Source organism: Euprymna scolopes, chromosome 34, assembly GCF_053919585.1.
Source record: "Euprymna scolopes isolate OS-2025 chromosome 34, ASM5391958v1, whole genome shotgun sequence".
Lineage (NCBI taxonomy): Eukaryota > Metazoa > Mollusca > Cephalopoda > Sepiida > Sepiolidae > Euprymna > Euprymna scolopes.
The window spans coordinates 33912561-33924701 of record NC_136515.1 but is presented as its reverse complement, the minus strand read 5'-3'; the positions used below and the strand labels follow the sequence as shown (position 1 = coordinate 33924701).

At 35.3% G+C, this 12141-nt stretch overlaps 1 protein-coding gene across 7 annotated transcripts in view; it reads right to left on the bottom strand.

Moving 5' to 3' along the window:
• LOC145259169 (uncharacterized) overlaps window positions 1-12141 on the bottom strand; it is a 167533-nt gene that overhangs the window by 48202 nt on the left and 107190 nt on the right. For all 7 annotated transcript variants that reach the window (XM_080116907.1, XM_080116903.1, XM_080116906.1 and 4 more), the window contains 3 exons: window positions 5822-7110; window positions 3109-3327; window positions 740-904 (listed from right to left, as the gene is read on the bottom strand). In XM_080116907.1, the coding sequence (XP_079973033.1) occupies window positions 740-904; window positions 3109-3327; window positions 5822-7110 (1673 nt within the window). The remainder of the gene's footprint in view (window positions 1-739; window positions 905-3108; window positions 3328-5821; window positions 7111-12141) is intronic.

Sequence of the window (12141 nt, the reverse complement as noted above, 5' to 3'; positions counted from 1 at the left end):
AACACCTAAACTAATGATTGGAAATAAATGCAGAATTTGGATTATTCAAATTACTATTCTTGTATGTTATTCTCAAAATGTTTTGACGGATTATGACCTCTGACCTTCTGCTGATGTATCTTGTTGAACTTAGGGAATCTCTATAGAATTTCAAACTGAACATTTTATTTAATTCATCAAGGGTAGATTGGTCTCTTTATGTCAAACTACAAATGGGTAGAAGTTTAAAATTATTAATAATTATATTCTTAGTATTGAGGATTAAACCTTTAACCTCTAGAAGACTATCATTTAGAATTGATTATTACTTAGGTCGCGAGTTGTTGCTGATTGACAAAGATTCCAAAGTTTGACAAGAGAAACGCAAGATGATTGACATTATTTTTATTGTAATTGCAACCAAATGTTCGCCATTATCTTTTATCTTCTCAATTAGAAAAACTTAAAAACAAACTACACTTATAATTTTAATTTCTGTCATTTTTCTTTGGGTTTAGATATTCATCAACTTGATAATACGACAAAGGATAACTTTAATATTTTAAATAACTTTCAATGAATGCTGTAGTTTTCTCTTAAAAACCAGATGGAAAGTAATTTTTTTATATAAAATTATCAAGTGTGTCCAATACAGAAATTAAAATGTTTAGAATCTGAGTATTTCTTTTTGATAAAGAAATATTTAAATAACTAATATGATAAAATGAGCAGAATAGTTTTATCATAAAAATATTCTCACTGCAACAAAGATGTTTGATAACTTGGTAGATCCACAACCATTTCAGACTGAAAGCTTTCCACAGACTTTTGGTCTACGGAGAGACGTCGAGCCACAGCCGAGAGATCTTCAGGTGAAAAATATGGCATATTTGTTGTGAAGGAACCATTTTCATTCTGATATTGCCTGAAAAAAATAAGAATAATCAAATATGTAAGATTTAAAAAATTTAACAAGTTGAAATATTTCTTAGAATCATCATTCATATAATTCATGTTAGATTAAAAAACTGCAATTAAATAATTTGAAAGTGGTGAGATGTTAACTGGATAATTGTGATAGAATTGCACAAGTAGTGGCTAGCAAGAAGGATCATAGCAAGCATTTTGACCAAAAAAACAGAGTTGTTAAACCTGACATAGTGATATGGGATAAGAAGGATACAGAAGCAACCTTAGAATTTAGTGCTGCAAACATCTGTTAAACAGATACACAAAATATCAAAGTCTTATGTATGACTTGAAAGGCTTATGTATGACTTGAAAGGCTTATGTATGACTTGAAAAGAAATCTTAAAATCTTAGGAAGATCAGTACTTATGCATCCTTTGAACTAGAACTCCTCAGCATTCAGCTCAGCTTCTCCTGGAACACGACGTCAACAGTTTAGCTGCTGTCTGATGTAACATGGTGATCAGCCAATCACAACATCGCGCACAGAGTTTCAACTTGACGCACGTGTGCACGCCCAAGCAGCAGATGAGAATTTGGATACCAATTGGAAGAGGAAAAAAAAAAATCCACCATTTCTTACGTGCAAGTCAGGAAGAGTAGAGAATATTTAAAAAATGAATTGGACATCTTTTTTGTCGACAGTGGAAACTAACGGCAAAATTAATAAAATGTGCAACCTGTGGTCATGAGTGCATCCTAGCAAAAAGTTAATGTTAAATGTCGACAGTGGACAGCAATCTGGACTGGGACCTTCTTCACAAAATCATGGCTGAAAATCATGTGCATTATCAAACTGATATACCTGTGAGCATTCGAGATGGCAACGAAAAAAACCCTCCAGTGCGAATGTGGGTTGGGATCGGCGCACACTAGTCAATTGGAAGAATTTCCTGCAAAATATTTGCTGGAATTATTTTCTCAGGAATCCATGGCAGATAGGAGGCCCAGGCCATCCGGTGGAGATAGACGAGTCTGTTTTCAACCGATGCAAACATAACGTCAGCAGACGAGTCACACCGGTCTGAGTCCAACTAACATTGCCGAAAACTACCCGGTTGGTGAAGAACTTCCTTACATATTCGTTACCTCTTCTCCATCCACTTTGCCATTGTCTGATGACAGCCAAAAGTCTGAGAAAAAAAGATCTTCCTAAGGAAATTTTCTTGGCATTAGAAAAAAAGATTCCAACTACTCCCAGTCAATTGGCACCAAAAAAAAATTGCTTAACATTTATTTAACAAAAATAAAAACTTTTCTCCACAGTTAATAAAAATTATGGTAGGTTATTTTTTTTTTCTGTTGATGTTTCTACATTTAGCATTGTTATAATTTTATTGGCAATGCTCGGCATTATTTGGCTGTTGACATGCTCCAGAGAAAACTGAGCGAACACTAAGTTATATTTGGTTCAAAGGATGCACAAGAAGCAGATCTTTCAAGAAAAAATTCAGAAAAAAAAAAAGGGTGCAGCAAGATGCCAGCAAGGCAATGCAGACATTGTCAAGGACATCAGAGTGGCAACTATGAAGAAAGCGCTGAATCTGCAGTATGCTTAATATGAGTCACAAAAGCTGCCAAGGTCTAAGAGAACATCTTACAGACACCAAGAAACTGCTCAACAAGATCACACATTCATTTTGATTCCAATTATTTAAAAACTGTAACCTTTGTATTGAGCCCTGTTCAAATACTGAAACTAGCATATTTATTACTAATGGAAATTTGATATCTGTCTGTGTACTGTAGAAACTATACTATATTTTAATACTCAATTCAAGTGGATGGTTATACTATACTCCCAAGAATTACCTTTTTTTTTTTTTTTTAAGAGTGAAGTAGCATAGTATCTCTTCTATTGTTATGACACTATCCTCCTAGATATTGTCTATTATTTTGAGGAGGAGGAATAGTGTAGTATCTGTTTTATTGTAATGATATCCTCCTAGGTATTACCTCTTCCTTTAGGAGGTGGAGGTAGTGTAGTATACTTTTTTTTTCAACTAACTTGTGATACATGCTATATTTGCTGTTTTAATTCTATTTGATTGCGATTGGAGACTTTTATTCTTGTTTATTGTGTAAGAGTGATAGAAATGTATATTAAGAGTGATAGAAATGTATATTAAGAGTGATAGAAATGTATATAAAGATAGCTACCATTGTTTAGATTCTATACTTTTGGCTGAAAGCATTATTTCCTCTTGTGGAGCATCCTCAACTTGAGATTCTTGTCCCAATTGAGTAGTAGGTATAAAATTCATAAGAGATGTTTGTAAACTAACTGCATGGGTGGGAGTTCTTTCCACATGGCTATGTGATTCTGTTGCATCTGGATAGTCGAACGATGTATTTACACCAACTGTACATGTCTTATTACTGCAACAAATAAAAAGAAAAAAATAGCTAAAAGACAAAAAAAATTTATTTTCTGTAGCGACTCAGAATTTAACACACAAATAAAAATTGCAATAAGATCAATTGATGATCAATTTTGTTAACAAGCATACTTCATTTAAAGATGTTATTCAAATTTTGATTTAAATATCTGAATAAAAAATAAAGAAATTATATTTACGTTGAAAATTAGACAATTTAATGCTCCCAACTTTCTTATTAATATTACAATTTGAAAACCATTCTCAAATCAAAATTTTTTCTTTTTACTTTATTATCTAAAAATGTAATATTCAAGACTAATGCAATAATGATTGATATTTCTATAAAATTATGATCAGATATTTATGACAAATAAGTGATTTGTAGAATTTTTTAAATTCAAATTGCTTATTTTGATTTTAGTTCTTAAAGTTATTAATATAAATCAAATGAATGTCTTAATTTTTTCTAAAAATATTTTTGAAAATATGATTTTAGGACTTCAATTTATTCATTACATTTTTCTTTTTAATTAACTAAAATAGTTAATTAAAAAGAAAAATGTAATGAATAAATTGAAGTTCTAAAATCATATTTTCAAAAATATTTTTAGAAAAATTAAGACATTCATTTGATTTATATTAATAACTTTAAGAACTAAAATCAAAATACTCAAAAATATTTACAGAATTTAAATTTTAACATTCTGTAAGATGTAAAATCGTTTTTTTATATATATCTATATCTATATATATATATATTCTATCATCAAATATTTTTCAAATTATTAACTTTAAAACAACACAAAATAATTTGTATATAAATTAAAATTTTAATATGGCATTTCTGAAGACAAGGTGGATAATGGATGAGAATATTGTAAAATTAATATCTTGTTTAGAAGCACATATTTGGTTTTTGCCTCTAAACATTACTTCAAGACGTGACGATGGGAAATGATGCCTTCAAATAATTTTGTTATATTTTTATTTTAATAGAAAAAGTAAAAAAAAAATTTCACTTAAAATTTCATTTTTGTTAATAATGGAAGCCATATTTTGTCCATTGTTGAACTTAGATTAAATTTGATGAGCTTTTCACAGCAATGAACAATATGCAGTTTATGCCATAAAAATGGGCACCATTGGATGATCGAGAATGGATTGAAACTGAATAACATTTTGAGAGAGAAGAGAGGTATTAAAACTTAAATATCAAAAAGTTCAAGTGATTGACGTTACAACCATTTTATTCTTTTTTAAGAAGTTATTGAAATTTTCTTTATTGTATTTTACACTATTAAATTTTTTGTTTATTGATTATTACAGTATTGAATTTTACAGAATTAAATTTTACAGAATTAAATTTTATTTATTGAATTTTACATCATTGAATTTTTGTTCATTGTATTTTACAATATAGTTTTTTTGTTTATTGAATATTACATTATTGATTTTTTTATGTTTATTGAATATTACATTATTGATTTTTTATGTTTATTGAATATTACATTATTGATTTTTTTATGTGTATTGAATATTACATTATTGATTTTTTTATGTGTATTGAATATTACATTATTGATTTTTTTATGTGTATTGAATATTACAGTATTGATTTTTTTATGTGTATTGAATATTACAGTATTGATTATTTTGTTTATTGAATATTACATTATTGATTTTTTTATGTTTATTGAATATTACAGTATTGATTTTTTTATGTTTATTGAATATTACATTATTGATTATTTTGTTTATTGAATATTACATTATTGATTTTTTTATGTTTATTGAATATTACATTATTGATTTTTTTATGTTTATTGAATATTACATTATTGATTTTTTTATGTTTATTGAATATTACATTATTGATTATTTTGTTTATTGAATATTACATTATTGATTATTTTGATTTATTGAATGTTACAGTATTGATTTTTCTATTTATTTAATTTTACATTATTGAGTTGTTTGTTTTAATTTACATTAGTGAATTTTTTTTTTTGTATTTTACATTATTGATTTTTTTTTATGTAAGACAAACAGCACCAAAATTACTTAGGAATGAATCAGAACTTGTGAGTAAACCTATACATCTAGCCCTGACCCACACATTGTCATTTGTTTCTTATTTTTTCCGGTTGTAAATAAAATATAATAACATGTTGTCTTTGTTGTTTTGGGATGTCCGACTTTATTATATAATATATATTATAAAATTCTGTAATGTGGAATGAATATTATCATTGGATTCCTCATAATATATTTTTAAAATTTAAATTAATTAATTAATAATTTATATAATTAAAAAGAAAATGTAATGAATAAATTTAAGTTCAAAAATCTTATAAAAATAATTTGAGAAAATCAAAGGGGTGTAGAGCTTTTTTTTTTTTTTAACTGCTTCCAAGATAAAGAGAGATATTAAATATACACATTATAGATTGGCCCTCCCCATCACTGTTTATTTGATGGAAGTAATTACGTGCCTCTTTACAGATGTTGGTGTATCATCACATGGACTGGTTCCAACACCGGTGGACATAGTAGATGGACTGGTCGAGTCACTTGCATATTTGGATTCTTGCGACAGTTTCAGTTGCTGCACCTGGGCTTTCAAATCACGGAGTTGTGCACTTTGCTGCATGAGAAGATTGTAAATTTCAACTGGAACATTCTCCCACTGTATTTTTGACATTTGGACTTCAAGATCTTGACCAGAATCAGGACTGTCACTTAAGCCACTATCTCTGCTAGCACGGCAGCTGTTGATATCTTCAGGTGATCCTTCTGATACCTTTTTATCTATGCTATTTCCCAACTTAATTTTGTATGCATTTGGAGTATTTTCTGTGCTATAAATTAGAGTAGATTCAGTGGATGTGTTTGGTGCCTGAGAAGTTGCACAAAATGGCAGTCTGTAATAGTAAGCATTGTCCATTTGAGGTCTTTCAGAATTATTTGGGTTTTGATTCTGTATTTGATAAACATTTGATTGAGGTTGGAAGTTTGCATGAGGGGCAGTTGTGTTGTTCGGATAAGAGGGTCTAGCAATGGAGCCAATTGGGGTCATTTGGTTTGGGCAGTATGGAAATCTAGAAACTTCAGGACGCACTGGATACCTGGCATTTGGTGGCACTGGCATTACTGGCTGGGGGCCTATATGAGACTTAATAGGGTATCCCTCACAAGGAATAGGTGCCAAACGTGGTAAGTTATTGAATACAGAATTCTGCTGATGAAGTGGTGTGTTTTTATTATTGTAGGATCCTTGGGTAATAATTTGAGATGGAACAGAAGAAGTGGAAGGAGGGTAAGGATAGCGAGGATAGGATCCTGAGATTGAAGGAGTGTGTTGCTCAAGATACATATTAGGTAATAAATCATGATGGGCTGCATAAGGTGCTTGTTGGGGTAAGTGACATCTAAGTGGAATAGATTCTGGGTTGCTTCTTCCCAATGGGGGGTATGATGTCGATTGATTGTTATAACCTTTAAATTTAGGATTGTGATTGGGTGGATAGCCAGGAGGTAGGGGCTGGCTACCTTGCTGTAAGTGCTGGTGGAATGTTGAGGGTGTAGTGGAAACTACAGCACTGCTTTGAATTGGAGTAGAAGAACTACAATAAGCAGGAGTAATCAGAGTGGGTGGATGGTGGGAGTTGGTACCCGTGGTGGGTGGACAGGAAACAACTGAGGATCTCGATTGACTGAGATGATGTCCACTGTCGCTGAAAATTATAGAAACTTCTGGAACGTCAAATTTGGCTTCAGGTATCTAGTAGTAAAGAAAAAAAAAAGATTTTAGGTAAATAAAAATGCAGAAATTTTCATATTTATTTATACCAATATTGGCATCTCCAAAAAAGAAAAAGATACAATCCCATTTCAACAGTAATTAAAAATTTGTTTTAATTACATTTTAAACATTTTTATTTCTACCTTTCTTCAACATATCAGTATAACTTCCAGCATGTTCAGATTCCTTTAAAAAATCTCATCTGAACACTCACAATACTGTTCATGTAATCCATCTTTTATATGATGACTAGTAGGGAAACTCAACGTTGTCCAGGATTGAATGAGGATCAACAAATTTCAACTTTCTCATACTTTTACTGTCATTGAAATCAGTGAAATCATCCATTTTTTTTTAATCAAATTGATTGACTGCCTACTTTAGTTGGGGACCCATCATGGTGTACCAGGAGGAAGCTTCACATGCCTCCTCAAAGTGACAATCCACAATACATTGTAGTCTATATTGCACTGTAGTGAATCTATTGATTTTATAAAATTATTTTTACATAATGGTTTGAATAAAATTTTCAAATGCAAAACTAAAATATAATGGTTTAATTGTACTCTAAACAGAAGAATTCATTTCAAATGCACCTATTTCTTATCAAAGAACCTACTGTTAATTTTATAGACTATGCCTTTCTGCTTGTGTGCTGATAAAACTACTCAAACGCCCTTGTGATGTTAAGTTGCATGTAAGTGTTAAAAAATGGATTGGCTTTCCTTCTTTAATCGGAGGTTTCAATTTTCAGTTTTCTATACTTACAAGACACATTCTGATACAAAAACTACGTAAAAACACTCCTAAACACATCAAGTATCTTTGTGTAAAATTTTTTTTTAAATTGGCCCAGCCGTTTCAGAGTTCCTAAGGAACGAATTCACACACAAAAAGTTCCTTTTATAAAGATCAAAAAATCTGTCAATGCTATTTTTACAAACTATTTACACTTAAGAGAGTGGTGTAGCTTTCTTGAAATATTGTCTGCAATATATAGAGAGTTTATTTAGAAGGCTTGCGCAATGCAGAAATACACCACAGTCGTAAGAAAATTTTGGAGAAAAATATAAACACTTGTAATATTTGCAAAATATTATAAGTGTTTATTTGCAAAATTTGGGTGTAATATTTAAAAAATGCCAATGTTACAAAACTCTGTGACCTAAGTGGAGAACTGAACAAAGACAATATATACATATATATATATTATATATATATATATAGAGAGAGAGAGAGAGAGACAGAGAGAGAGAGAGATATACACACACAAATTCGTATTCCTGTTTGTTCACAATTTGATTAATATATACAAAAGATCTTTTACTTTATTATTTCATTTATTTCTATATATAGTACTATTCTAGCAAAATATACAATTAAGAGGTCACCTCATTTGCATTTTACAGTAAGGAAAATCGATTTTACTAAATAGCTGTATGTTACTTAATGTTTCTAGCAAGAGCATTATTTTAAATATTCTATTTAAGATTGTTATTTAATCAACTTTAAATAACAATCATATTGATAACATATTTAATTTATTTGGAATTATTATTTCCAACATCTATGTTTTTAGAAACGTAGTTATTTCCCCTGTAAACTTCAAACCATAAAATAACAAAACTTTGCACCAAATAATTTAGTAAGTTTCTAGCGTGAAAAAATAATTCTGTGTAGACAGAACAAGGCCGATAGCCATTAGTTGCGTGCTCTCGTGTAATGAATGAATGCGTAAATATAGGACTGACATGAAATTCTTAAAGATAAACTAAAATGACCGAAGAATGGGCTGAAATGACTTAAATAAAAAGTGAATGACTTTAATGAACTTAAAGATGAATTGAATGACCTTAAGAATCACTTGAATGCTTAAAAAATAACTGGAATCCTTCAAAAGCAACTTGAATGATCTGGAGAATGACTTGAATGGATTTGAGACTGACTGGTTGTAAAGTGGGTGATCATTTTACATTAAATTAATACAGAAAAGTGATCCCCTACTTTATATCACAAAGTTACAACATAAGTACAGCATTTAGTAAGATCATGTTAAAAAAATACAGTCAAAATCAACGATGAACAAAAAACTTAGGCACATGGCCAACTCAAAAGTGGGGATTTTGGGGGTCGTTGGTCATCCTTGTCACTCCAGAACTGAACAAAGTCAAAAGTTTCTCCCAGCTAGTATCTTCTTTCACCATAATACCGCATTCACCCTTTCATATTTGGGGACGTCCTACTTAACTCCCAATTTTTAAAACATTTTTTATTGACGTGTAAAAACAAAAAAGATAACAATAAAATGGTACAATAATTCATTTGTGTCGAGGGCGGGGGGAAGAAAAAACAAAAGGTGATTAGTAGGACCCTCCCAACCCCGTCTAGTTGATAGACTGCCCGTTCCACTAGGTTTGTAAAAGGAACCTTGCTTCTGCGGGTCAGTCTCTAGGTGGGGATGCCCTCTAGATGGGGGTGAATGGAGAAAAGAAATTTTTGTGGGTAAGGGATGGAGGTTAGTTTGTATTTCTTTTTCTCCAAGATGGGTAAAATTTAGAGGAAGGGGTGAAAACAAAAATTGCAGGTCAGAGGGGATGGGGATCTTGGAGGCTTCCTAATCGGGGAGGGATCGAACACACACTCAGCTAGCTGAGAGGCTACTTGTTTAATTTTACTTTACAGAACTGCGCGTTCCACACCTAGGCGGGGAACACGTATTCAAATTTGGCTCCTCTTCGTACACACAGACTTGCCACATGTATCCATCTTCTGTCAAATGCCGCGCGATGCAGCCTTCTTCTATCACATCTGATCTTCACCCGTAGTTGGTGTTTAAAGAAAGCGATCAGATCTTGATCAGAAAAAGACAACACCCCCCGGCAACCTTGCAGACGCGACGTCCAAATCACCATTCTCGCCACGGCCAGGATCATAACGTAGACCATTTGTCTTTCCCGGTCCCACGGCGGCCTCACGTTGTCCACAACATTGGATACAGTAATTGGGCGAGGATGCTCAGGATCGATGCGAGCCGTCACTCCGCTGACATACGACCAGTACTGGCGGAGTTCGCGGCAATCGAAGAAAGCGTGATCCGTAGTTTCTACGGCCGTTGTCCCACAACGGGGACAATCAGGCGACTCCAAAAACCCAGAACTGCATTGTATGTTGTTGAGTGGAAGTGCATTTCGGGCCAATCGCCAGGTCAGAGAGAACTCCGAATTGTTCAGATGACTCGAACCTAGCTCCACGCGGAGCGGATCTCACTCTGCTGCCACCCCAAACGCGCGCATAGCGGGTCGTCGGCGGCCCCCTTCACTAGATCCCTGTGGAGTTCCCTACGGGTAGCAGTCACAAGGTCACTGGACCTTGGTAGTCGTTTTAGCGCGGCTCGGCACTCTTTCATGTAGGCAGATTCTCCCCGCGGCCTGCGACAGCTCTCGATGGAAAGGTCGAGAATGAGGTCGGGGAAGGCGGCAGTAACCACGGGGTGCCACGGTTGGTCATCCTCTATCCCAAAGAAGTGAGGACAAGAGTTCGACGAGAGCTGTTAGGTGTTGTGCAGGCAGGGGAAGTACGGCCAGTCGGTAAAGGATGAGAGGAAAGACGTAAGTGGCACACGCCTCAGCTCTACCCTTTAAGGAAAGTTTCCTAGGAAGCCACGAATTGACTGCAGCCTCCACCTTTGACCGTACCTCCAACCAATTCTTGTCAAGCTGGAGACCCGGTCCGGGCCATCTGTCCAGCTGAAGGGCGCAGGGAGGTTTGCGTTGCCACTCCATGCGCCCAACCGCAGTCCTACCGACTTGTTGCGGTTTATCTTGGCCCCCGTGATTCTTTCGTACTGTGTGAGTGCCTCCAACACGACCTCAATGTCTCTGAAGCCCGACACGAAGACCGTGACATCATCGGCGAACGCGGATACCTTGGCAGCTGAGCCGCCAGGCAGAGCCATTCCGCGCAGGGCCGAATTTGCCTCCCCATGTCTCAGCTTGCGGAGAAGAGGCTCCAAAGCCAGGACATAAAGCAGGGGCGACAGCGGACAACCCTGATGAACCGACCGAGAGATAACAAAGGGTTTCGAGCGCTTTCCTTTGACTTGCACGACAGCCATAGGCTGTCGATACATTATGGAGATCCACTTGCAAAAGTCCGGTTTAAAACCGGCGGCCTCTAAGACAGATGCCAGGAAACGATGGTCGACCCTATCGAAAGCTTTGGACTGATCTAAGTTGATCAGCGCGGCTTCCGTGTCGTCATCTATTCCCCCCTCTAGGATCGTGCGGATCAGGTGCAAGTTGTTCTGAATCGATCTCCCCTTCACAGCGTAGTTCTGTTCCGGTTCAACCAACTCGTCGATAACAACCTGCAGCCGATTCGACAGGACCTTGGCCAAAATCTTCAACTCTGTGTTTAGCAGAGTTATGGGCCTGTAGTCATCTAATTCTTCCCCTCCATGCCCGTCACCTTTCTTCAGCAATGTGATCACTCCCTTGGTCACCTGCCCTGGGATGGATCCCTGAGCAAACCAATGGTTGAACACATCCGTCAGAAGAGGCAGAAACATGGGCGACAGCCTCAAGTACAGTTCGTATGGCAGACCATCAAGTCCTGGCGATTTGTCACAGCTGACCTGCTTCAACGCAGTAAAGACCTCCCGCTCCATCACCCGGCCCTCGCAACCAGCCGCTCTAGCCGCCTCGAGGCGGGGAGAGTCGGCCAAATAGTCGCTAAACTCAAGGACCGGAAGATCGGGCTGCTGCGTAAAACGCTCCTCGAAATGTTCTCGAAACCCCTCGCAGATCTCCCGAGTCGATTCCAGGGTGCGTCCATCCGGATGTTTGACTTTCGCAATGTATTTGTCCGAGCCACGCCTAGAAACCTCACGGCGCACGTCTGCATCAGAATTGACTTCTTCGTTGCCTATCTTTCTAAGCCTAGCTCTAACTACTTGGCCTTCGTAACGCTCGCTAGTCTCGCGTAGAAGGTCCTGCTTAGCTAGTTCCTTAC